Below are 27,558 nucleotides of genomic sequence, written 5' to 3'. Positions count from 1 at the left end.
TGGTCTGTCTCTTTGTGTCCTGCTGCATTATAGATAGCAGGGATAGATCTCGCTGTAATACCTAAAAATTTCCTGCGTTTTGAAAAGAAATATAAATACTAATACAATAATATTTTAATCAGACCAAAATATTGATAGAATTTTTGTGTATTTGAAAGTCCGGCCCCCAGAGTCTCTGTGGAGACTAAATCTGGCCCTTGTGCAGATGTGGTTGATGACCCCTGGTCTACATCCTCTTGTACTGCATAAAAGTGACAAAAACATGGAGGCCTCCTGGGTATAAAATAAGTGATATGATTGGTTTAAAAACTGCTTCACTGGTTGGTTAAATAAAGCTGAAATGGTTTGAAGAGCCGTTCTAAAGCTGAGTCAGTGCAAATGATCCAGATCAGCAAACAGAGCTGAAACTCCTGTCACTGAGACGGGGCTGTCTGTTCACCACGTGTTGGTTACGCTCATCATCTAGAGGGGAGGGAACCAGGAAGCAGAGAGTATGACGCTCTGTGAGCCACGGGGGAGGGGTATCAAGCTGATCCTCATTCCAGGAAGAGGAGCAGCGCTGTACGTCTGAACTGTGTGCTCTTACTTGTAAATAATAATCTGCAGCTCCGAATGCTTCTCTGTGAGTCTTCCTCAGATTTCTCTCAGTCGTCTTTAACAAGTTAGAAACCAACAGAGTCAGAAGGACTGTTACATTGTTGAGATCAGAGCTCTGAGTAGTTTCACTTTAGAGAAAGCAGAACTCATCCAGGGCTGAAATGGCGCAGAAAGGAGCTGAGCTGGACCGGGACTCTTTCTCTTGCTCCATCTGTTTGGATCTACTGAAGGAGCCGGTGACTATTCCCTGTGGACACAGCTACTGCATGAGCTGTATTAAAAGCCACTGGGATACAGAGGGGGAGAAGAAGAGCTACAGCTGCCCTCAGTGTAGGCAGACCTTCACACCCAGGCCTGTGATGCTGAAAAGCACCATGTTGGCAGTCATAATGGAGGAGATGAAGAAGAGCGGACTCCTGGCTGCTCCTGATGATCACTGCTACGCTGGAGCTGAAGATGTGGCCTGTGACGTCTGCACAGGGAGGAAACTGAAAGCCCAAAAGTCCTGTCTGGTGTGTTTGGTCTCATTTTGTGAGAAACACCTTCAGCTTCATAAATCTTCAGCCTTTGAAAAGCACAAGCTGGTGGAGCCGACCAGGAAGCTCCAGGAGAACGTCTGCTCTCGTCACGATGAGGTGATGAAGATGTTCTGTCGCACTGATCAGCGCTCCATCTGTTATCTCTGCTCTGTGGACGAACACAAAGGCCACGACACTGTCACAGTGGCGGCAGAGAGGGCCGAGAGGCAGAGAGAGCTCCAGGGGAGTCGACTGAACATCCAGCAGAGAATCCAGGACAGACAGAAAGATGTGAAGCTGCTCCAACAGGAAGCGAAGGCTATCAATGGCTCCGCTGATAAAGCAGTGGAGGATGGTGAGAAGATCTTCACCCAGCTGATCAGTCTCATGGAGCAAAGACGATCTGATCTGAAGCAGCAGGTCCGATCCCAGCAGGACGCCGAGGTGAGTCGAGTCAAAGAGCTTCAGGAGAAGTTGGAGAAGGAGATCGCTGAGCTGGAGAGGAAAGACGCTGAGCTGGAGACGCTGTCACACACGGAGGACAACAACCAGTTTCTACACAGCTACCCCTCACTGTCACAAATCAGTCAATCTGCAGACTCATTCAGCTCTGACCTTCATCCTCTGAGATACTTTGAGGACGTGACAGCAGCTGTAACAGAAGTCAGAGATCAACTACAAGAACTTCTGAGAGAGAAGTGGACCAACATCACACAGGCGGTGACTCATGTGGAGGTTTTGCTGTCGCCAGAGCCCAAGACCAGAGCTCAGTTCTTAAGATTCTCACGTGACATCACTCTGGACCCAAACACAGCGTTCAATCACGTCTTACTGTCTGATGGGAACAGAAAAGCAACAGTTACACTAACTAGCCAGGGTTATTCCAATCACCCAGACAGATTCACTGGCTGGAATCAGGTTCTGAGCAGAGAGAGTCTGTCTCAGCGTTGTTACTGGGAGGTGGAGTGGGCTGGTTCTGGGGTTCGCGTGGCAGTTTCATACAAGAATATCAGCAGATCAGGGCGCTCTGATGAGTGTGGATTTGGACAAAATGACAAATCCTGGATGTTAGATTGCTACAACAACAGTTATACATTTGTGCACAACAAAGTCCGTACTCCAGTCTCAGGTTCTCGGTCTAACAGACTGGGTGCGTACGTGGATCACAGAGCAGGTATTCTGTCCTTCTACAGCGTCTCTGAGACTATGACTCTCCTCCACAGAGTCCAGACCACGTTCACTCAGCCTCTACATGCTGGACTTTGGATCGGGTATGATGGAAACAAAGCTGAGTTCTGTAAACTCAAGTAGAAAATCAAAGAGCAAAGATGAACAGAATGATCATTTTAAACAGGAGTTGCATATTTTATCCCTTTAATTTCCATAACAATAATGCTTTGCTTCCACTTGTCCTCTCTTTTTTTACTCTTTTCTGATTGGTGGATGATTAGCATCAGCTTTGGGTGGAGCTGTGCTTCAGTGCAGGGTGCTGTATAGGAATGAAAAGGACTTTGATTGTTTGCATAATCCCATCAAATAAAAAAGGCTAGTTAGCTAAACTTAGGAGTGTCCCAGCCTGGGAGATAGAGTTATACTTTAAAGCTACAATATGTAGAATCGTTGCACTGAATGATCTATAGCAGAGCTGTAGAATTATTATGATTTTATTCAATCCTGTTGTTGCATCTTAAATGTCACTGTTCTGCATCTGAAACTGTGTTTGTGTTCTGTTGGATGTTGCTACTGTCTTTGGATGCAGACCTACTTTTATGAGATCATGAATGAAACTTAAGCACAGAAAAATGAACTTGCTATGGATTTAAAAGCAAATAAGAGAGAATCAGAATGAAAATGTTTGATGTGTCTGATGTTTGTTGCTCCTGTCTCTGGTCAGCCATGACAGCATTAAAGACAAAACAAAGAACACATTTCTGTGCTCCCAGTGTTTCTTCATGGTCTGGAGCTGTTTTCACCTCCTGCTCTGGTTCAGATCACTCATGTGCACTATTTCTGTTTACACTGGTCAAAGTTGGGGAAAGTACAAAAACAGGATCCCTCCCATTCTAATTTAGTGGGATCTGTCTGCTGGGGTACCTATCTGACCCCAGAGAGTGGGGCTTGACACAATGCAGTCCACTGATTGGCCAAAATAATCCTCTCTTCCTTTAAACATGCTTTTTTAAACCATTGGTTAGAGGTGGACTGAACCAGCAGACCAGGGTTCATCAACCACATCTGCACAAGGGCCAGATTTAGTCTCCACAGAGACTCTAGGGGCCGGACTTTCAAATACACAAAAATTCTATCAATATTTTGGTCTGATTAAAATATTATTGTATTAGTATTTATATTTCTTTTCAAAACGCAGGATATTTTTAGGTATAACAGTGAGATCTATCCCTGTTATCTATAATGCAGCAGGACACAAAGAGACAGACCGGCCCACAGAATTGTCCGGACCCCTGAAAATCAAAAATAATGGGCCCTCCCCAACTGTGATTAAGCACCAATATTCATTCATTTTTGACACTTTTAACCTCTTTGATTACTTCATTTGGACATTTCTGCCCCCAGCTTATTTTTGATCATTTTTGCCACTTTTAAAACAATTTTTGCCACTTTTGCCCATTTTGAAACACTTTAACCCATTTTTGCAACTTTGCTAGGCTATTTTATCAATATTTTTGCCACTTTTAACTCATTTTTGATACCTTTTTTCCTCTTTAAAACAATTTTTCTTTTCTCTAACCCCTTTTAAACCAGTTTTCCTGCACATTTTTACCCCCTTGTGCCACTCTAGTATCCATTTTTTGCCACTTTTTAACCCCTTTTTATGATTTTATTGCACCATTTTTGCCACTCACAACCCATTTTTTTACGTTTTGCCCCGTTTTCCTCTTCTACCAATTTTTTGCCACATTTTAACATCTTTTCCTTCACATTTTTGCCCCTATGTGCCACTCTAGTATTCATTTTTGCCACTTTTTAAATCTTTTCATCACTTTTCTGCACCATTTTGTGCCACTAATAACTAATTTCTTATCATTTTTGCCCCTTTTTTCCTCTTTTACCATTATTTTGCCATATTTTAACCTCTTTTCCTGCACATTTTTGCCCCTTTGTGTCTCTCCACAACCCATTTTGCCACTCTCTAACCCCTTTTCATCACTTTCTCAGGCCATTTTTGCAACATTTCTGCCAGTCTTAACCCATTTTAAAAAATGTATTTACTAATTATGAATGAGGAGTGAATTTCTGTAAAAACAGGTCAAAATCAGATCATTCTAAAACTATTTCAATAGTCATTTTTTTGGATGGATTTAACAGCTTCAGATATTTGAAGCCAAAAGACACTCCTAAAACCAGAACATCTTCTTTTCCTCCTTTTCTGAATTTAATGATCTTCTGGGGGCCGGGCAGAAAGCCAGTGACATTTTAATGCTACTTAAACCGTTTGTGCCACTTTTCACCACTTAGATTGTGGCTCTTGCAAAAGTATTTTTCAACAGTTTGGCTCTTTGGTTGAGCAGGGTTGAGTAACACTGGTATTAGGATCATTGTGAAGGTCTTACATTTCAGACAGCTCAGTGACACCGGCTCAAACCGCTGACTACCAGGAGTTTATTCACACACTACATTTAAACCGTTTACACAGAGAGAGCAGATTAGAGCCGCTGTAAACGGAGAATAAAGTGAAACTGTTCTCGCTCTGCAAACATCTGACACCTACGCTTTTATTGGCTTAGTAAATAAAAACTCCCTGATAACTGATAACAGTGTTTTATCTCTGAGTATCGACACTTTTGACAGAAAATAAAATAATAAAAGTTGAGGAGGCCTGACAGCTTTGAAACAGTTACTGAATGAGGTCTAATGTTTGCTGCAGAAAGACGAGCCTGTGTGGGGTCTGAGCACGCCTCGGCTCCAGAGTTCTAACTCCTCTGTCCCCTTTCCAAGCTGGGAATAGTTCTACACATTCTCTGAGCATGTCTGAGGATATTCAGATTCATAATTGATTATAAAGTAACGCCTCACAGCTGGACTGTACCAACCCTGAGTTTTCCTCGCCCTCTGCAGTGCGGAGTGACGTCCGAGTGAAGAAGGTTTACATCGGGTCGATGGGGATCAGTAATGAGCGCTACCTGGCATCGTACGAAGACCCCAACAGTCCGGACTTCTCACGCCTGGCCACCCTGGTCAAACAGCAGGTGAGGGCAAAGCATCATGGGAGCTTCACTTCAGTTAAAATCTATCCAAATGCTTCTACTCCATGTCTCTATAGTTGTTGATATATTTGTGATCTTTTTTATCCCTCAGCTGAAACTCCTTTACTCCAAAAACTCGGTGCTCGCCAAATGCTTTAAAGGCTCCACCGTGCAGGCCTTCAGGTACGAGCCCCCCACCACCCCCCATGAATATGAACCCCAGTCCAAAAAAGTTGGGGCGCTGTGTGAAATGATACAGGCCCTGAAGAGTTTTGCTGTGTTTGCTCATTTTTTCCGTCCTCTCTCGTCTGTGTTTTTGCAGTGAGGGAGACGGCGGCGGTGACGGCGGCGGTGATAGCATGGTGGCGTATTACCAGTCCGAGTTTAACGTCCACATCTCCCAGCAGGCCTCGCTGGATGAGGCCATCCAGTCTCTGGAGCCATCAACAGGAAGTCCGTCGTCCCGACATGGTCGCCTGATGCTGAAACCCAAGGACGCCCTGGATGTGAACAGCGTTGTCTCTCGAGGTTTGTCTGTTCAATGACTCCACAGCCGCCTCATTAATGATGTTAATCTGAATACTAAAGCCAAGTTTTAGACCACAGTAATTCACAAAAATCAGATATGTTTTACTAAAATATAAAAGCATCTGGACTGTGGATTCTACATTAAAGATGCTTTTTGCTCCGTTAACCTTAGAGATCTTCTCAGTTATCCACAGTAAGATATTTAAAATAAGCTGATTTGTCTCTTAAGTGTCTTTTTGAAAGTCTGTTACCTTTTAGTAGATACACTATATGGACAAAAATATTTGGACGCCTGACACCAACAGGACCTGTAATGACCTTGTACTTAAATCCATGTACTTGAATACGGAGTTTTGCAGCTGTAACGTCCTCCACTCTTCATGGAAGACTTTCCACAAGATTCTGGAGGGTTTCTGGGTGAAAGTGTGCCCCTTCACTCTGTAGAGCAGCGTTACTCAACCCTGCTCAACAAAAGAGCCAAATTGTTGAAAATGCCTTTGCTAGAGCTCCACTGTAAGTGGTGAAAAGTGGAAAAAGATGGGTTTAAATAACAACAAAAATAAGTTAAAGGTGGCAAAAAATGGTAAAAAAGGAGTGAAAATGGGTAAAGTAGGCATAAAATGGCAGAAACTGGAAAAAAAGAACTGGCCCTAAAAGTGAAAAACAGGGAGAAAAAGTGGCAGAAAAGGACAGCAAGTGGCAATAATTTGTAAAAAAAAAAAAAAAAAAAAGAAAAAAAGAAGTTACCAAAAAATGAGTTACAGGTGGCAAAAATGGTCAAAAAACAGCAAAAACATGGCAAAAAAATAAATATAAAAGTGACTAAATGGGTAAAATAGTAGGAAGAATGGGCAAAAAGAGGCAAAGAGTGGCAAAAATAGGGAAAAGAGTGGCATTTAGGCAGCCTCAATGTGCAGAAAGTGGCAAATACTTAGAAAAAAATGCAAATTGCAGAAAGCAGGGTAAAAGACGCAAAAAACAAGTGAAAAAGTGGTAAATATGGGATAAAAGTGGCAAAAGAAGTGACAAAAGCAGGCTTAAAGCAGTGAAATTGATTAAAATTGGCCAAAAAATGGGAAAAATGGCAAATTAAGGGCAGTGGAAATACACAGACGACGAATAAAGATTGACAGTTAAAGCCAACTGAAACAAACTGATTAATGTGACTTGCAATGGATGATTTCTGAGGTCATAGTTTCCCTTTTTAAGGTTTTCTTGGGGAATAATATTTCAAATTGAGACATAAAAGAGCCACGTGTTGAGTATGACTGCTGTAGAGTATGTATGGGGTCAGACTCTGATGTTGGACCAGAAGGCCTGGATCACAGTCTCTGTTCCAGTTCATCCTAAAGGTTCTGGATGGGGTTGAGCTCAGGGCTTCAGGGTTTTTCACACTAAACTCATTTTTCTAGTCCTTCTTTGTGCTCTGGGCCACAGTCATTCTGGAACAGAAAAGCTTCTTCCCCAAACTGTTGCCACACTGTTGGAAGCATAGCATTGTCCAGAATGTCTTGGTCTGCTGAAGCATTAAGATTGGCCTTCACTGGAGATAAGGGGTCTAGCCCAGACCCTGAAAAACACCCCCATACCATTATCCCTCCTCCACCAAACTTCACAGTAAGGCAGGTAAGGTTCTCCCAGCATCCTCCAGACCCAGACTCTCCAGTGTTAATTTAATCAACTAAAGACAACCTTTTTAAAATGAGAAAAACTAGCCAGAAGCCAGAAATAGATCTTTGATGACTAAAACTGAAAAAGTAAGTTATAGTTTTTGTCAAGATGACACCACTGAAGGTAAATCAAAATACAGAGAATCTGCATCTCTTCTGCCTCTCAGTTGTAGAGAGCAGGGACCCCAGGTTTGGCAGGGTGCATTATTCCCACTACCATAGTTTAGTACCAGATTTAGGCAAGAGAATAAATGCTTTAACTAAAAGTAAAAAATAACATTTTGGGACTTTCAATGGACTTAAACTAGATGAAAATGTTTTTGTGTTTTCGTCAACCAAGACTATAAAGGGTAGAAATGTCTAAAATGTGACTACGACTAAAATGCATTAATCTAAAGACTGAGACTAAGATTAAAAATAGCTGCCAGAATTAACACTGAGACTCACCCATCGAATGCTTGGCAATGGACTTGTTGATGTGAGGCTTGCATGCAGCTGTTGCCATGGAAACCCATCCATGAAGCTCCTGCTGCAGTTTTAGTGTTTACATTAATGCCAGTGGAAGTTCAAAACTTCCGAGACTTGGAGACGTGTTTGACCCCACTCTGTGATTCTACGTGGTCTTCAGCTACATGGCTGAGTTGCTGTTGTTCCTAAACTCTTCAACTTTAAATAATATCACTGACAGCTGACTGTGGAATATCCAGCATGAACCGTCTTATTGCAAATGTGTCATCATCTCAGAACCACGCTAGAAGTCTCTGAGCTCTTCAGAACAACCCGTTTAGGATCGCAGATGTTTGAGACTGCATGGCTAGGTGATGATTGAAACACCTGAATTTAACAGCTAGCAGGAGTGGCCACTTTTGTCCATGTAGTGTATAAAAAAAGAGGCATAGTGTGAGGATTTATTTTTAAATTTAGATTTTTTTCTCTGTGTCTTGTTTTTGCAGCTTTGGATCCTCGCATGGCAAGGGCGACCATCTTTGGTAAGAAATTTCGTTAATGCACTTTTTCACTGCCTGATCATTGCTGTATTATTATGTTATGTTATTATTCATTGATGTCATGTGACCTCCTGCTGGGTAAGAAAGGCTCCTACTTTGCTCTTCTAATGAAATAAAGTTGTTGTTGACTAACTGACGAGGGGACAAGCCCGGGTTAAACTTCCACCATCAGAGCGAAAACACCCAGAGAGGAGAAGATAGGGGATTAATGCTGTTAGACTCTCCGCTGTTCCTTTAGGGATTAACATTGATCAGTTTTCATTTCCTCTCTTTACTTCTCCAGCTAAAAAGACGTTCAACCTCCATGTCAAGGACAAAGGGGTCATCAATTCTCCGGGGTTTCCGGACTCTTCCTACCCTCCAAACGTCTACCTGCAGTGGAGGCTGAGAGCCGACCCGGGTCACCGAGTGCGACTGGACTTCCACACGCTGATCCTGGAGGACGACTGTCAGCAGGACTTCATCCAGATCTACGACTCCCTGGCTCCGATACAGAGCCGCGTCCTGACCGAGTAAGACTGGAACTTTGACTTAACCACAGGGTTAGGATGGGCATGCCGATCTAGTTACCCTTTATCCTTTAACCGAAAGAGGAAATTCTGTCAATGATATGTTAAATGTGATTGAATCAGATTGTGATGTTGATGTACAGGGCATTCAGAAAGTATTCAGACCCCGTTCACTGTAAACTAGTGATACTCAGTGTATGTCTCTGGAGCCACATGTGGCTTTTTTGTGATTATTTGTGGCTCTTTTATGTCTTAATTTTAAATATAATTCCCCCAGAAAACCTTTAAAAAAAACTTTTTTGCCCTTTTTCACCATTTTTTGCCACTTTTCATCCATTTAGGCTACATTTTGCTGTTAAACACCACTTTTTTCCTACTTTTTTACCCATTTTTATCACTTTTATCCTATTTTTGCCACTTTTATCCTATTTTTGCCAGTTTTATCCTATTTTATGCCACTTTTATCCTATTTTTTGCCATTAGATAACACTTTTTTTCTACTTTTTTGCCAATTTTTATTAAGCTTGCAAAGCAGATGGATACGTCTGTTTCCTAGTTTTTCACTGGTGAATCCATCTTGCAAAGCTCCCATCTGAACCGTCTGGGCCCGGTTAGAAAGTGACAGGACCAATCAGCAACAAGGGGCAGTACTTTCAGGCACGGCAGAGTCGTGATGTAAAAACAAGCAGCAGCAAAAGGCTGGTGCAGTTATAATGGTTGAGCTTAGCGTGGATGCTAAAGCGCCAGTTTTATCAGAACTTGACGACATTTCTTTGTTAAAAGAAAATGACAAAAGTCGAGTACTCACATGTCTATAGTCACCATGTTTCCTGTTATTCCTTAGTAGCTGCGCATGCGCAGCTTGATAGCGGCTACATCACGTGTTTTGTTGCTCTGATTGGCCCGTAGAGATGTGACAGACAGATTGTTCATCCAATCACACTCTGAGCTTTTTTTTCAAAGCCTCTGCCTTTTCCCAAACACTTAGTATTGAAGCTCTCCCAGATAGATGTGTAAAACAAATCCATTTGGCGTGTCAGATTAAATTTGGAACTCTTTTTTTGCAAATTTTTACCAATTTTTTTTTGCCGATTTTTATCCCATTTTTGCCCTTTTTCACCATTTTTTTTCCCGTTTTTTAACCTATTTAAGCTACCTTTTGTCATTGAAAACCACTTTTTTCCTAATTATTGCCCATTTTAGCCACTTCTTTTTGCTACTTTTATCCCATTTTTGTCCTTTTTAATCACTTTTCACCCATTTAAGCTACCTTTTGCCACTAAATACCACTTTTTTTATTTTTTGCCAATTTTTGCCACTCTTGACTCATTTTTTGCCACCTGTAATTCATTTTCTGTCACTTCTCATCTATTTTTGCTACTTCCTGACCTTTTTTCCACATTTTGCTCTCCATTTTTGCCCCTTTTCACACATTTTTTTACTTTTTGACCATTTGTGCCATGTAAAATTATTGTTACTGCTACTTCAAGCTGTTTTTGCCACTTTTCACCACTTAGATTGTGGCTCTTGCAAAGGTATTTTTCAAAAATTTGGCTCCTTGGTTGAGCAGAGTTGGGTAAAGCTGCCGTAAACAGTGTTGTTATGCTGCAGCCTGATGCCACATTCATTTTTATTCCCACTAACCTACCCTCACCCATCGTGACAACGTGGAAACAGAATTTTAGAAACTTTTGCAAATTCATGAGAAACTGCATTTTTTTTAAATGGATGATTTTCATATTACCCCAGTTCCAAAACGTTGGATTGCTGCGCAAAATGTGAATAAAAACAGAAGTCATTGATTGTCAGATCTCATAAACCCATATTTCATTCACAATAGGACATAAACAACATATCACATGTTAAACTGAGACATTTCACCATTTTATAAAAATATTCACTCATGTTGAATTTGATAGGAGCATTGCAAAACAGTAGGGACGGGGCAAAAAAGGCTTGAAAAGAACGTTGTAGTTAGTCAGTCATTACCTTCTATTTATTTACTTTTTACACAATGTCCCAATTTTTTTGGAATCAGAGTTGTTTTTTTATGCTTAAAAGATAAACAATGTTGGGTTTACTTTTTAAAATTCTTAATGAATAGAATGAGTAAGTGTCAGTTTTTCACCACAGCTCTTATTTTCAGCAAATATCCAAAAACCAGCAGGCTCTTGTTGGTTGAACCTTCATTATTCTAACTCACAGGTTGGCCGTCTTTGGATCGTTGTTTTGACTGCTGGATGTTTTCCCTTTCAGACAGTGTGGATACCCTCACGAGTCCCTGTCCTTTCTTTCATCGGGGAGCGTCATGTTGCTGACTCTGGTCACCAGTGAGGAGAAGAACTTCCCCGGCTTCAGAGCGAACTTCTCCCAGATCCCTCTGAGCGAACAAAGTATGACAAAGTCTGGTCGACAGTCATCACTGCAGATTTTATTCACACCTGTGTCTAGAGAACGGGGCCTAACCAGCAGCTGGGTTTCTAACATTTCATTAGCTGACATTAACGCTTGCAGGCTTTGAGTTAAAACTCTCTAACGGGTTTGGAAACATGTTAGACAAAAACGTGGTAAAAGTGGCGAGCAATGGGCAGAGAGCCGCAAAAGCAGCAAAATTAGCTGATGAAGTGAAACTGGCAAAAATGGAAAAAAAGTGTGAAAAGCAACTACAGTAGGCAAAAAGTTGCAGAAGGATTTTGCAGAAATTGGCAAAAAGGGGCAAAAAGTGGTTAAAAACAGAAATTGGTGTAAAAGGGCAGCAATGGGATAGAAGTGGCAAAAAAGTTGACAAAAAGAGGTAAAATTAGAAAAATAGTGGTGAAAATGGCAGCAAAGGAGAAAAAAAAGCAAATATGGACAATAAGTGGTTAAAATAGTGACAGAAGTGGGTGAAAAGAGGCAAACATTTGAAAAATGTGCCAAGAAATAGGCAAAAGGCAGCAAAATGGTTTAAAGGTGCAAAATGATGTAGCAGTAATGGATGGAAGATATCAGAACCCAATAACAGCACGACACACTTTTAGCCAGGAAGCTAGCACCAATGCTACTGATCCAACACACAAACATCATCAATAAACCTAAACTGGAGGTGGTCCATTCTCTGGGTTTATCAGGGTCCATTCTCTGGGTTTATCAGGGTCCATTCTCTGGGTTTATCAGGGGCCATTCTCTGGGTTTATCAGGGTCCATTCTCTTGGTTTATCAGGGTCCATTCTCTGGGTTTATCAGGGTCCATTCTCTGGGTTTATCAGGGTCCATTCTCTGGGTTTATCAGGGTCCATTCTTTTGGTTTGTCAGGGTCCATTCTCTTGGTTTATCAGGGTCCATTCTCTGGGTTTATCAGGGTCCATTCTCTGGGTTTATCAGGGTCCATTCTCTGGGTTTATCAGGGTCCATTCTCTGGGTTTATCAGGGGCCATTCTCTGGGTTTATCAGGGTCCATTCTCTTGGTTTATCAGGGTCCATTCTTTTGGTTTGTCAGGGTCCATTCTCTTGGTTTATCAGGGTCCATTCTCTTGGTTTATCAGGGTCCATTCTCTGGGTTTATCAGGGTCCATTCTCTTGGTTTATCAGGGTCCATTCTCTGGGTTTATCAGGGGCCATTCTCTGGGTTTATCAGGGTCCATTCTCTTGGTTTGTCAGGGTCCATTCTCTTGGTCTATCAGGGTCTATTCTCTGGGTTTATCGGGGTCCATTCTCTGGGTTTATCAGGGTCCATTCTCTGGGTTTATCAGGGTCCATTCTCTGGGTTTATCAGGGTCTATTCTCTGGGTTTATCAGGGTCCATTCTCTTGGTTTATCAGGGTCCATTCTCTGGGTTTATCAGGGTCCATTCTCTTGGTTTGTCAGGGTCCATTCTTTTGGTTTGTCAGGGTCCATTCTCTTGGTTTATCAGGGTCCATTCTCTTGGTTTGTCAGGGTCCATTCTCTTGGTTTATCAGGGTCCATTCTCTTGGTTTGTCAGGGTCCATTCTCTTGGTTTATCAGGGTCCATTCTCTTGGTTTATCAGGGTCCATTCTCTTGGTTTATCAGGGTCCATTCTCTGGGTTTATCAGGGTCCATTCTCTGGGTTTATCAGGGGCCATTCTCTGGGTTTATAAGGGGCCATTCTCTTGGTTGGTCAGGGTCCATTCTCTTGGTTTATCAGGGTCTATTCTCTGGGTTTATCAGGGTCCATTCTCTGGGTGTATCAGGGGCCATTCTCTGGGTTTATAAGGGGCCATTCTCTGGGTTTATCAGGGTCCATTCTCTGGGTTTATCAGGGTCCATTCTCTGGGTTTATCAGGGTCTATTCTCTGGGTTTATCAGGGTCCATTCTCTTGGTTTATCAGGGTCCATTCTCTGGGTTTATCAGGGTCCATTCTCTTGGTTTGTCAGGGTCCATTCTTTTGGTTTGTCAGGGTCCATTCTCTTGGTTTATCAGGGTCCATTCTCTTGGTTTGTCAGGGTCCATTCTCTTGGTTTATCAGGGTCCATTCTCTTGGTTTATCAGGGTCCATTCTCTGGGTTTGTCAGGGTCCATTCTCTTGGTTTATCAGGGTCCATTCTCTTGGTTTGTCAGGGTCCATTCTCTTGGTTTGTCAGGGTCCATTCTCTTGGTTTGTCAGGGTCCATTCTCTTGGTTTATCAGGGTCCATTCTCTTGGTTTGTCAGGGTCCATTCTCTTGGTTTATCAGGGTCCATTCTCTGGGTTTATCAGGGTCCATTCTCTGGGTTTATCAGGGTCTATTCTCTGGGTTTATCAGGGTCCATTCTCTTGGTTTATCAGGGTCCATTCTCTGGGTTTATCAGGGTCCATTCTCTTGGTTTGTCAGGGTCCATTCTTTTGGTTTGTCAGGGTCCATTCTCTTGGTTTATCAGGGTCCATTCTCTTGGTTTGTCAGGGTCCATTCTCTTGGTTTATCAGGGTCCATTCTCTTGGTTTGTCAGGGTCCATTCTTTTGGTTTGTCAGGGTCCATTCTCTTGGTTTATCAGGGTCCATTCTCTTGGTTTGTCAGGGTCCATTCTCTTGGTTTGTCAGGGTCCATTCTCTTGGTTTATCAGGGTCCATTCTCTTGGTTTGTCAGGGTCCATTCTCTTGGTTTATCAGGGTCCATTCTCTGGGTTTATCAGGGTCCATTCTCTGGGTTTATCAGGGTCTATTCTCTGGGTTTATCAGGGTCCATTCTCTTGGTTTATCAGGGTCCATTCTCTGGGTTTATCAGGGTCCATTCTCTTGGTTTGTCAGGGTCCATTCTTTTGGTTTGTCAGGGTCCATTCTCTTGGTTTATCAGGGTCCATTCTCTTGGTTTGTCAGGGTCCATTCTCTTGGTTTATCAGGGTCCATTCTCTTGGTTTATCAGGGTCCATTCTCTGGGTTTATCAGGGTCCATTCTCTGGGTTTATCAGGGGCCATTCTCTGGGTTTATCAGGGTCCATTCTCTTGGTTTATCAGGGTCCATTCTCTGGGTTTATCAGGGTCCAGTCTCTGGGTTTATCAGGGTCCATTCTCTTGGTTTATCAATTACACAATTCTGTGGATGTGCCTGGCTAGCAACCAACTCTGTTCATACATTACTGAGGCTTCATTGGGAACAGTTTGGGCTTAATGCCCCAGATACACTGACACGTCGCTGTCAGAGCTGGGGACCCATTTACCTTTCAGTATAGAGACAACCAACTCTACCTTTGTACCCACAGTCAACCATGTTCCACCAGTACCCAACAAGATTTAGTCACCACTTAAGTTTAATGCAGAGTATGGACATACAGACTAAAGTGGAGTCTCTTGGTTTATGACAGCTCAAAATGCATCTTTAATCTGTGATAATGTACTGAACAACAATGTGACGTGTGTTTCCATATTCAGATTGTGGAGGAATGCTGACTGCAGACAGAGGCTCCTTCTCCTCGCCCTTCTACCCCTCCAACTATCCTCCAAAAACCACCTGTACCTGGACAATTCAGGTGAGTTTACAGAGCACTCTGTGCAATCCTAACATCTGAATATACCCTGTTCCTAAGTTACTAAGCAACATCACTAGAGGGCACTCTCGTTCATCTAGTCTGAACAGTGCTCTTGTCATAGGCGCTGATCTGTAACCAAGCCTCTCTGTAACACAAGGCTTCATTTAACTGCTGTTTTGATCATATAATACAACTCAAGTTCCAAAAAAGTTGGGGCTCTGTGCAAAATGTAAATAAAAACAAGGAATTTCAAATCTTTTGTACCCATGTTTATTTGCAATAGAACAGAAATAACGTATCAGATGTTGGAACTGAGATGTTTTATTAATCATGACAAATAGCTATTAGCTATTATATTAGCTCACTTTGAATTTGTTTATAAAATAGTAGCTGTACCTTCAGGCTTTGTAAGGTTAACGTGTAGTTTATAATCATGACGAGCACGGAGGAAACACCGATGTGTGTTTGTGCACCTCCTCCAGCACTCTCAGACAACATTGTCCCAGAAACATGGCCCCAAGTTTTTACAGCTTGCAGGATTATCTTTATTTTTTTCTCTATCCTTTTGGGTTTTCAGGCTCCAAAAGAAAAGTTCTTGAAGGTTCAGTTCAACAAGTTCTTCCTCGGAAACAACAGCGTCCAGTGTCGTAAGGATTATGTCGTGGTCAACAATCAAAGGTAAGCTGCTGGTGGTCTGCTCCTCTTTGTGTTCATCGAAAAGCTTTTTTTTTTTTTTTTTCCTGGTACAGCAGTTCAGCTTGGCACTCATATGACCAGAGAAAAAAACAGATCTTTTTTCCAATATGGAACAATAATTTCTTGCAATTTACAAGTCGTGCATCTATGCACTCTTGGAGTCTTTTTGATAAGCCAGTCACTCCTCCTATTGTTCCTGTTGTTTTATGGTACTTGGTGTCTGTGTCTTGCCTGCATCCTGATGATGTACATGATGTCTTAGTTGTGTAGAATGGCTTCATGTCTGCACTCTGATTGATATCTGTGATGTCTTAGTTTGCATGGCTTCACATGACATCTAGGTTTTGATGTATATTGATTTTGATGAATTACTATCTCATCCATATTCCTGTTTAGTTTCTTTAAATGTGTGGATTCTGCTGATGTTGTCTGCATGTCACGTTCTGTCTTCTTATCTTTTCTTTGGGTTGTTGCTTTGTCCTTCTGCTTACTTCTGCACTTGTCAAAGCACTTTGTAAACCCATGTTTTAAAAAGTGCTATACAAATAAAGTTATTATTATTATTATTATTATTGCTGCTGGGAAGGTTCACCACTGTTCCAAGTTTTCCCCATTTGTGGATTATGGCTCTCACTGGGTTGGCTGGAGTCCCAAAGCCTCAGAAATGCCCTTCCAGACTGATAGATATCAATGACTTTGTTTCTCATGTGTCCTTAAATTCCTTTAGACCAGTGGTTCTGAACCTTTTCATCCCAGGATCCCCAAAAAATAAAGGTGCCAGAGACCGGGGACCCCCACTGTACTGGTGGTTGAACACAAACATGCACATTCAAGAATGGTCATGTGCAGACAAGGCCGCCCTTAAAAGGGGGTATGGGGGAGAGCTTTAACCTGAAAAATGACCACTCTTGTCAAAGAAGTATATTTTTTCATTCATTTGTGTGGTTATAGCCTTCTTAAAAATGGTTTCAAATCCCTTTTTTTAAAAACAGAAATAAAATGCTTTCAGAATGTCAAGAATTGGGTAATAATGGCAAAAAATGGTGGAAAAGGTTGTGAAATTGGATTTTAAAGTCGCAGAAATAGGTTAGAAGTGGCAAAAATATGATAAAATTAGAAAAAAAAAAAAGCAAAACGTGGAAAAATTGGTGTAGATAGTTGTAAGGGGAATTTAAAAGTGGCTGAACTGACTTTAAGATGGCAACAATGGGTGGAAAATTGGATGAAATGGGATGAAAAATTGATATAAACTGGCAAAAGGGATAGCTGAGACAGAAAAATAGGCAAAAATTGGCAGAAATGGGTTAAACTGGTAAAAATGAGCATATTAGAAAGTGAAATGTGGTTGAAATGGGCGTAAAGTGTGGTAAAAATAGAGGCAATAATGGGTCAACAGTGGCAATAATAGGTGTAAAGTGGCAAGACTTGGTTTAGAATTGGCAAAAAACAGGCAGAAAAGAGTGTCGGGTCTGAAAGGGAAAAATGGGTTTTAAGTGGCAAAAATGTGTTAAAGTTGGCAAAATTGGTGGGAAAAAGTGATAAAAACGGGTTGAAATTTAGCAAAATTGGTGTGAAGTGGCAACAGTGTAATTCAAAAAATAATATTAGTTTTTTTAAGGCATCTTGCGACCCCCTCTGAGTGTCTCGCGACCCCCATGGGGCTCCCAACCCCAAGGTTGAGAACCCCCGCTTTAGCCGATGTTTAGTGAGAAACGTTTCTGTGTCTCTGGGTTTCAGACTCTGCGGCAGTAAGCCTCAAAGCACCGTGATCACGAGCAGAAGCAACACGATGACCGTCAAATTTCACTCTGACTCGTCCTACGTTGATCAGGGTTTCACCGCTGAGTACGAAGCCTTTGTCCCAACGAATCGTAAGACTGAGTTCGCTGAATTTATGAATGAATGCAGCTTTTATTCGCACCTTTGCTGATATAACAATTTCAGTTTCAGGCAACTTTCTAAGAGAGGGAAAGATTCTCTTTCTTCATGACGCTGTTTGACTCTTTCATGTTCTCGTTCAGCATGTCCCGGAAGGTTCCAGTGCTCCAACAACCTGTGCCTGAACAGCACTCTAAAGTGTGACGGCTGGGACGACTGTGGGGACAACAGCGATGAGGACAACTGTGGTGAGTCCAGGCTAGAGCTGTCATGGTACCAGGATCTCATAAACCCATATTTTATTCACAGTAGACCATAAACAACAAATCAGAAGTTGAAACTGAGGTATTTTATCATTTCATGAAATTATTAGCTCATTTTGAATTTGATGACAGCTGCACATCGCAAAAACGTAGGGAAAGGGCAACAAAAGGTTGGAAAAGTAAGTGGCACTATTGAAAAACAGTTTGAGAAGCATTTTGCAGCTAATTAGGTCAATTGGTAACAGGTCAGGTCCAACAGGTCATTGGAACAATTTCAGAAAAATGTACCTCAATGTAAAATAGTGAAGACTGAATCTCCCGTCATCTACAGTCCGTAATATCATCAAAAGGTGATACACAGGCATGATTCTGTACTGAAATCACTGCATGGGCTCAGGAACATTCCAGAAATCATTGTCAACACAGTTGGCCGTGCCATCCACCAATGACAGTTAAAGCTGGATCATGGAGAGGAGAAACCATATGTGAACAGGATCCAGAAACACCGCCGTCTTCTCTGACCCAAAGCTCATTTAACATGGACTGAGAAAACATGGAAAACTGTTCTGTGGTCAGAGGAAACCACAGACGCCGTGTCCTGATGACTAAAGAGGAGAGGGACCATCCAGCTGGTTCTCCTGGCTCAGGTCTAAAGCCTGCATCTCTGATGGTATGGGGTTGCATTAGTGCCTATGGCGTGGGCAGCTCTAACATCTGGAGAGGAACTATCAATGCTGGAAAGTAGAGAGAGCTTTTAGAGCAACATATGCTCCCATCCAGACAATGTCTCTGTCAGGGAAGGCCTTGACTATTTCAGCAAGACCATGCTAAACCACATACCACATCCATCACAACAGCCTGGCTTCACAGGAGAAGAGTCTGGGTCCTGAACTGGTCTGCCTGCAGTCCAGACCTTTCACCAACAGAAAACATTTGGAGCACCAGAAAAGGAGAAATCCAGCAAAGAAGACTCAGCTAGAATCCTACATCAGAGAAGAATGGGACATTTGTCTCCTCACTTCCCAGACGTTTACAGACTGTCGTTAAAAGAAGAGGAGATGCTACACAGTGGTAAACACGGCTCTGTTCTGACTTTTTTGAGATGTTTTGCTGCCATCATATTCAAAACAAGCTATTTTTTTCCTGAAATGGTAAAATGTCTCAGTTTGAATCTGATCTGTTGTTTCTGTTCTATTGTGAATTTAATACGGGTTTATAAAATTTGACAATCATTGATTTTGGTTTTTATTTCACATGTGTCCCAACTTTTTTGGTATTGGGACTTTACTACAATAGAAATCAGTGGAGCAGGAAAGATTGCATGTGTTGATGTGAAAATGCCCAGAGACTAAATCTGAATGAATCCTGTTTTAACGTACCGTAGTGACAGAGTCTGATCCATCTGTAAGATTATTATCTGATGTTGTTGGAGCTGTGCCTTTAAATGTTCAGGGAGAAGGACTAACACCGTACTTTGTGTCTCTGCTCAGTTTGTTCTGTGGCTCAGTTGAAGTGTAAAAACGGGCGCTGTAAACCAAAGTTCTGGGAATGTGACAGCTTTGACGACTGCGGGGACAACAGTGACGAGGACAACTGTGGTGGGTAGCACTGAACTCTGGATAATAAACTGATATTTTAAAGAGAAAGGTTGAAGGACTCAGTGAACCAAGATGCTCCAAGCAAAGATCAGAGTGTGAAAAGAATACGAGACAATGCTCCACTATCTCTCTGTATTCTGTTCGTCTTTTTAGTTAAATGCAAACCAGGTGAGTTTACCTGCAGAAACACTCGCTGCATCCCGGAGAAGCTGAAGTGTAACGGCAAAGACGACTGCTCGGACGGATCAGACGAGTCCTTGTGTGAAAAATGTGAGAATCTAAACACTGATTATGTAATTAAAGCTTTAAAAGTTGTTAGATTGAACAGTGTTTTTTACCTTTTGCAGTGAATGTGTCTCAGGTATGCCATCTGATGTATAGTCCAGGTGTTAGTACTGTGTGACTGATTTCTGTCTCTCTGGTCCAGCTCTGGTGCTTCAGCGGTGCTCAGACTTCACGTTTCGCTGCAGAAACGGACACTGCATCAGCAAACTGAACCCCGAGTGTGACGGAGAACAGGACTGTGAGGACGGCTCGGACGAGGATGACTGCCGTACGTTAAACAAACACGCAGAAATACGGCTCATAGAGCTTGTTTGCAATCATGTGATCAGTTCAGTTCAATTAATTTGGCTTCATTATATCGTGGTCAAGCTGAAGAGGCGTCTGAATGTCTGACAGGTGCGTCAGAGAAGGACAGGATTACAAAAGTTCAAAGAAGTTCCGGCACACCGTCTCACTTTTTACTGATATTTATTGAAACACGACATTTCGGTCCAACCCCAATGTTTCAAAGCATGGGAGAGTTAGCCCTAAAAAAGAAAGTCAATTATTCGGTGGACCCCCAGCCCCATAAAAAAGGATAAAAGATTGAAACTACATATATATATATATATATATATATATATATATATATATTTTTTTTTTTTTTTTTTTTGATATTTTATATAAAAAAATTATATAAAATTATTTTTAAGATATTATATATCTTTTTGATATTTATATCTGCATATGTTTTTAAACATCCAACTTACCCAGGCAATCACTTTTTAGTTTCAGTGTTAAACTCATTGCCAATACTACCTGATTTTTATGCTCTAGGCTCTAATTTAGAAGCAACTCTGAGTTTTCATCTCTGCAGCTGATGCAGGATTGCATGACAGCAGATCATTCTCCACCTTCTGCCTTACCTGCTCCTCACTTTGGATCACTGCTGGTGCCAGAAACCTTCACCTGCGGGGTCTGTCTGTTAACCTGCCTTTACCACCACACAAGCAAATATCTGGTTTACTTTTACATGTGTTTCCAGAATGTGGGACGAGACCGTACCGGAGCTCCCGTATTGTGGGCGGACAGGCGTCCCGGGAGGGGGAATGGCCCTGGCAGGTCAGCCTCCACATTCACGGCATGGGTCATGTGTGTGGAGCGTCGGTGTTGAGCAACCGCTGGCTGGTGACGGCAGCTCACTGCGTGCAGGACAGCGGACCCAACAAGTAGGAGAAAATCAATAAAAAGCTGACAGGGGCATGACTTTAAGTGTTTTTATTGAGGGACTTCCCGTGAATCATTAAAATGTCTAATTCTAGACATAATTTTAGATTGCACCTGAACTAAGATGTCTGAATACTTTCTATGGTGTATAGTTAGCGTTACATTTCAGTCTTGTGGATTTGCTCCTCAGTGTTACAGTTTGACAGCAGTGGTTGGTTTAATGCAGTATTTCTCTGTGATGATATTTCTTGGAATAATTTCAAAAGCGTCGTATCTGTAAAATTTGTGCAACCAAAGGTTTATGCAAGCTTTGCTTCAGCTATTATGGATTTCACCTTGGACCACTTTAATAAAAGATCTCTGAAGTCATGCATTCAGTCTGGAGCTGCCATTAATGGCACAGCGTAATGAGTTGGTTTTTTTTTTTGCAGGTACTCCCAGGCCGACCAGTGGCAGGCCTTGCTGGGTCTCCACGTGCAGAGTCAGACCAGCGAGTGGACAGTGAGGAGGAACATTCAGCGGATCATCGCCCATCGAGACTACAACCCCTTCACCTATGACAACGACATCGCCCTGATGGAGCTGGACTCCAACGTCACCCTGAACCAGAACATCTGGCCCATCTGTCTGCCGTCACCGACCTATGACTTCCCTGTAGGCCGAGAGGCGTGGATCACTGGCTGGGGCGCCACCAGAGAGGGAGGTGGGTTTAAACATTGACTCCTGTAATTTTGTCCTGAAATTTGCAAGAATGCACGACTCTTGAGTGGTGTGAGTGTCAGAGAAAATTGATAAAAGTAGAGGTGATAAATCTCATGTAGACACAGAGCTGTGAGCAACAAACCCAGATGGGGTTTGGCTTCATTCTCTTTTCAGGAAATTCAGCACTCCATCATATATTTGCATCAAGACTGTTTGATTTACTCTAATTGATGTTGTCACATTTGAAGCCTTTAAATACAGCAGTATCCTTTCTAGTCAGAAGAAACAGTTCTCTGTTTATTTTAGAAGTTTTAAAAATCATCGGTAGAAAGAACTGAAAGTGAGTTGTACTTTTTTGTTTGGCAGGTCTCGCAGCGACTATCCTGCAGAAGGCGGAGGTTCGGATCATCAACAGCACGGTGTGTAACAGCCTGATGAACGACGAGATCACCGACAGGATGCTGTGTGCCGGAGTGCTTAAAGGGGGCACAGACGCCTGTCAGGTAAGATTACATGCAGTAACTTTTACTCTACAGTGCTGTTAAAAAGTATTTCCCCCCTTCCTAAATTCTGTTGTCCCACTTAAATGTTTTATATCATCGAACAGTTTTAATATTACACAGAGATAACCTGAGTAAATACAAAAGTCAGTTTTTAAACTAGGATTTCATTTATTAAGGGAAGACAGCCATCCAAATCTATCCCGCCCCATGTGGAAAATTCATTGTTAAATCATTAATTAACTGTGATGAACCACATTTTTTTGGGAAGCTGAGCTCAATTCCATTATCCACACCCAGACCTGATTACTGCCAGGCCTGTAGAATCCAGAAATCCCTTAAATAGAACCTGTCTGACAAAATTAAGTAGGCTAAAAGAACTCCAACACATCATGGAACCATCTAATGAAACTCAAGAACAGATGAGAAACAAAGTCACTGACATCTATCAGTCTGGAAAGGGTTACAAAGACATTTCTGAGCCTTTGGGATTCCAGCCAACTACTGGCGGAGCCATAATCCACAAACGGGGAAAACTTAGAACAGTTGTGAACCTTCCCAGGAGTTGTTGGCCTACCAGAATGACTCCAAGAGTGCATGGATGACTCATCCAGGAGGTCCCAGAAGAACCAAGAACAGCATCTAAAGATCCTTAAAGGAACTGATGGAATGTTTATAAGCTTTGATGATATCATCTTCAAAGGCAGTGGATGGGATGTTGGTGGAGCTGGGATATCCAGAGGTCTTTTTCTCTCTATTGTTGCCAAATAGTAGGTCATAGTTAGTTTTCAAATTTGAAAAGTTGCTAAAGTTCAAAAGTTGCCATCAAAGTACGGTATATGTAAGAGAAAAGTTGTTCTTGAACCTTCTCAGGAATGGCAGGCCAAAATAACTCCAAAAGCGCATTGATGACTCAACCAGGAGGTCCCAAAAGGACCCAGAACATCTAAAGACCTGCAGGCCTCACTGACTCAGTTAAGGTCAGAGTTCATGATTCAACAATCAGAAAGAAACTGGGCAACAATGGCAACATTGGAGAGTTCCAAGGCCAAAACCATTGCTGAGCAAAAAAAGAACACAAAGGCTCGCCTCACATTTGACTAAAAACATCCTGATGATCCCCGAGACTTCTGGGAAAATATTCTGAGGACTGACCAGACAAAAGTTGAACTTGTTGGAAGATGTGCGTCTCGTCCTAAAGGAGAATGTCCAGCCATTAGCACACTGAGGTTATGGAGCAGGACTATGATCCCAAACACACTAGCAAGTCCACATCTGAATGGACTAAAAACTAAATGAAGGATCTGGAGTGGTCTAGTCAAAGTCTGGACTTAGATCTGACTGAGATGCTGTGGCATGACCTTCAACCCTCCACTGTGGCTGAACAACAACAATGCTGTAAAGAAGCGTGGGACAACATTCCTCCACAGTGATGAGAAAGACTCATTGCCAGTTATAACAATCACTTGCTTCAGTTATTGCTGCCAAGGATGGAACAACCAGTTATTAGGTTCAGGGGGGTTATGACTTTTTCACATAGGGCCAGGTAGGTTTGGATGGATTCATCCCTTAAAAAATGAAGTCATCATTTAAAAACTGTATTTTGTATTTACCCATGTGGGTATACGAGCATGCATGCTTTAATGACCTGTTGGATAAACCTCCTTTCTCCCTCTTCGACTCTTTTAGGGTGACTCCGGTGGGCCGCTGTCCGTCACAGGCCCGAGTGGGCGGGCCTTCCTGGCTGGCGTGGTGAGCTGGGGCGACGGCTGCGGCCAAAGAAACAAACCAGGCGTCTACACAAGGGTGACCAAATACCGGACCTGGATCAGAGAGAAGAGCGGGGTGTAGGAGCAGAGCAGCGGACACACAGGTTCTCTGGACGACACTCATGAAGATCAATGTTTAATTTTTATTTTGAAGGCCAGACAATTTTTATTAAATATTCACAGCAGAATCTGTGATTTACCTTTAGGTTTACAGAAGACGTTTCTGCTGTTTTCTTCAGACTTTTGCAGTCAGAACAACTCACTAAGCGGCTCCTAAAATGACTGTATATGAGCTTTGTTCTTCATGCACAAGTTGCTGCCATGTTATTGGCTGATAAGACATTTTTGTTAATGAGCAGCTAAACAGATGTACCTAATGAAATTATCAGGGAGTCTATAAACAAAGCTTTTATAAGGCTTGGTACTAGCTTGTGACAACTGTGTTAAAACGAAGCGGGATCAGTGGTTTAAAAAATAAGAAATGTAGGAGCTTTAGCTGTGACATGGTTTCCCCAAAAGATATATAAATTGATAGAATGATGAATTAATAGCTTGATAGATACTTTATTAATCCTAAGGGGAATTGAAGAAGCAGCACAACCAGACCTTTCCATGAATGTAAACTGCAGTGCTTCCAGAGTGGGATCATGTTGGGAACAAGGAATAATCCCATGTTTTTCAGTATGACTTATTTGTTGTTCCTAATTGTGTTGTATGACAATTTATGTGTGTAATGTAAGTATTTACCTCAACTACTCGGGTCCTAAATCAAGGTAAGAATGCCAAGGTTATGCAGTTTTTATTTCTTTTGTTCTATTGCTAAGAAAACTTTTGGAAAAGTTACTCAAATTAGCCCAAAATTGGACTGACAGCAGTAAAATGCAGCACCCATTAATGAAGGTACTGTCAGTCCCAAAGCATTAGATAAGACAACACCATCAAGGACAATTTCCATCCATCCATCCATCCATCCATTCATTTTCTATACCGCTTATTCCAGCCCAGGTCGCGGGAGGGGCTGGAGTCAAGGACAATTTATCTGCACTATATGTAGATCCTCATTGCAACTATATCTTATGATCCTCACTGCCTTTGTGCACCAAGGGAGATGCAAATAAACGGCCCAAAAATGCTACAAAGTCTGAGGCAAATCTTAAAAGCTCCTTTTTTATAGGCTGTTTGCGGTCATGTGATCTGCATGACACGTGAAGGTCAGATGGGGGGCAGGAAGTGAAGTACAGCAGGTGAAGCTCCAGGTGGACCTCCATGCTGCAGTTAGCATCAGAACATTTCTACATCCATTGGCTGTGATGATACAAAAAATTGATTTTTACCACAGGTTAACTGATAAACCTGGCGATTAATATCACTAACGACTTTGACATGCAGACCTCTGATTACACATCTAGACAGATATAGACTCTAGAGGAGTCTTCTACTGAGCTACCAGGCTCACTGAGCCTCTTTAACAGCTTTTCTCCCTTGTTTTCTCATAATTATGCTTTTGAAGGAATCACTGATAAACTATGAAGAAAATAAACCTAGTGGGGTACCGGCTATATTGAAATTACAACGGAGACCCAGACTAGCCGCATGCAAAAGGCAAGGCTGGAATGTTTTATAGTCATCAAAAGATGACATCAACTTTAGAAGCAAGTGCAGAATGTTCTATATATTAAAGGATGACATCTTCAAAGGCAAGGAGGGAATGTTTTAAAGACATGAAAGGATTAAATCTTCAAAGGCAAGGAGAGAATGTTTTAAAAAACTAAAGGATGAAATCTTCAAGGGCAATGAGGGAATATTTCATAGACATTAAAGGATGACATCATCTTAGAAGGCAAGGAGGGAATGTTTTATAGACATTAAAGGATGAAATCTTCAAAGGCAAGACAGGAATGTTTTATAGACATTAAAGGATGACATCATCTTCAAAGGCAGTGTTAATGAGGCTGTGAATGATGGGGTTTTCCCCTCCATTTTGAACAATACTTGGCCATAGATTTGGAAAAGTTAGGTGGATCTGGTGAGAAGCAAACCCCTGTTTCTCACCAGTTTCACCCACTTCTCTGAAAGTTGAATGTAAATGAGTAATGATTTCCTCTATTATTGGCATAATTTAATACACATTTGAAAATCCAAACTGGTACCAATTGAAGAGCTGTTTGGGAGCCAGGAGAGCGGCTCTTATTATTGAGCTAAGCTAAACGGTACATATATTTGTGCTGACTGACCACAACCTTCCAAACTTTAGACAGAGGCTTTGAATCCACGTCTACTGCCATTTCTTTTTGAGATTTTTGAATGTTTTGCCAAGATGTGTCTATAGATATGGGACTCAGAGGTAGTTAAAGACAGATCCCCACCCCCGCCTCAATTTGAGCACAGCTGTAACAGTTCAAACTTTATCATTTTGATAGCGCTTCTCTACCCAAAACTCACATTAAACGGGCTTCACACCAAAGTTCTTTAAACTCTTTTCCCAGTGTCATCAATATATAATAGATCAGCAGAGCCTTGTCTGTTTGAAGTAAATATTTAGGTTTCTGAGAGCTTTTTTTCACAATTCTGAGGTTGCCATGTTTTTAACAGGACAAGAGCACTTCTGTTCACGAGCACAAAGATCAAAAACTTGCAGGGAAAACTTTAAGACAAGGAACACAAAAAGTGGCACAGTTGCTAGGCAACAAACAAGGAACTAACCACTTGTCAGCACATAAATGAATGAGTAACTAACTGCTAATTAACCAGGGAACGAATGATTAACATAATGAGTTAGTACCCAGTATGATGACCAGCTGGTCAGCTACTTTATATGATTGGATGAGAAGTTGATCATGGTCTACTCATTGATTAACAGTTAAGGCCGGCTCAGACTGCACAAATTCAGCCGGATATAAGCCTGTACATCAGTGATACTCAATGTGTGGCTCTTTTATTTCTAAATTTGAAATATTATTCCCCAGAAAACCTTTTATAAAGTGAAACTTTTTTGCTGCTTTTTAACAATTTTTGCCACTTTTCACCCATTTAAGCTACCTTTTGTCATTAAATACCACTTTTTTTCCTACTTTTTGCGCTTCTTTTTGCCACTTTTTCCCCATTTTTTTTTTAAACTTTTGTCCAATTTTGCCCTTTTTCACCATTTTTTGCGAATTTTCACTCATTTAAGCTTGACATTGAAATACCCTTTTCCCCATATTTTCCCCATTTTTGAAACATCTTTTTGCCACTTTTATCCCATTTTTGCCCTTTTTTCACATTTTCTTTGCCACCTGTTGCCCATTTAAGCTACCTTTTGGCATTAAAAACCACTTGTTTCATATTTTTTTGCCCATTATTGCCACTTTTTCTGGCCACTTTTATGCCACTTTTCACCCATTTAAGCATCCTTTTGCCATTAAATAGCACTTGTTTCCTATTGTTTGCCCTTTTTGCCACTCTTGGCTGCTTTTTGCCCATTTTAGTCACTTTTCAATCTTTTTTTTTTTTCAATGTTTTTGCTACTTCTGGACACCTGCAACTCATTTTTTTGTAACTTCTCACACATTTTTGCTACTTTCTGACTCTTTTTCCACTTTTTCTCCCAATTTCGCCCCTTTTCATCCATTTTTACTTCTTTTTGACCATTTTAAACTTATTTCTATTTCTTCTTTGAGCCATTTTTGCTACTTTTCACTGC

General features: G+C 41.6%; 1 protein-coding gene across 4 annotated transcripts in view; it reads left to right on the top strand.

Moving 5' to 3' along the window:
• LOC121517274 (suppressor of tumorigenicity 14 protein-like) overlaps nt 1-26,905 on the top strand; it is a 37,663-nt gene extending 10,758 nt beyond the window's left edge. The window contains exons 3-20 of one of the 4 annotated variants that reach the window (XM_041798926.1): nt 5,193-5,323; nt 5,433-5,503; nt 5,643-5,848; nt 8,472-8,507; nt 8,809-9,037; nt 11,291-11,427; nt 14,882-14,979; nt 15,557-15,657; nt 17,413-17,546; nt 17,697-17,801; nt 19,307-19,414; nt 19,568-19,684; nt 19,842-19,967; nt 20,724-20,907; nt 21,337-21,608; nt 21,974-22,110; nt 23,797-23,980; nt 24,083-26,905. In XM_041798926.1, the coding sequence (XP_041654860.1) occupies nt 5,193-5,323; nt 5,433-5,503; nt 5,643-5,848; nt 8,472-8,507; nt 8,809-9,037; nt 11,291-11,427; nt 14,882-14,979; nt 15,557-15,657; nt 17,413-17,546; nt 17,697-17,801; nt 19,307-19,414; nt 19,568-19,684; nt 19,842-19,967; nt 20,724-20,907; nt 21,337-21,608; nt 21,974-22,110; nt 23,797-23,958 (2,354 nt within the window). In that variant the 3' untranslated portion in view covers nt 23,959-23,980; nt 24,083-26,905. Of the gene's footprint in view, nt 1-544; nt 2,387-5,192; nt 5,324-5,432; nt 5,504-5,642; nt 5,849-8,471; nt 8,508-8,808; nt 9,038-11,290; nt 11,428-14,881; nt 14,980-15,556; nt 15,658-17,412; nt 17,547-17,696; nt 17,802-19,306; nt 19,415-19,567; nt 19,685-19,841; nt 19,968-20,723; nt 20,908-21,336; nt 21,609-21,973; nt 22,111-23,796 lie in introns of those variants that run through there. The other 3 variants (XM_041798927.1, XM_041798925.1, XM_041798928.1) reach the window with 3 other exon arrangements.
• The last annotated feature ends 653 nt before the right edge of the window (nt 26,906-27,558 follow it).

The sequence above is a fragment of the Cheilinus undulatus genome, linkage group 11 (genome assembly GCF_018320785.1).
Source record: "Cheilinus undulatus linkage group 11, ASM1832078v1, whole genome shotgun sequence".
Lineage (NCBI taxonomy): Eukaryota > Metazoa > Chordata > Actinopteri > Labriformes > Labridae > Cheilinus > Cheilinus undulatus.
The sequence above is the reverse complement of the archived record's forward strand: the minus strand, read 5'-3'. Positions and strand labels throughout refer to the sequence as shown.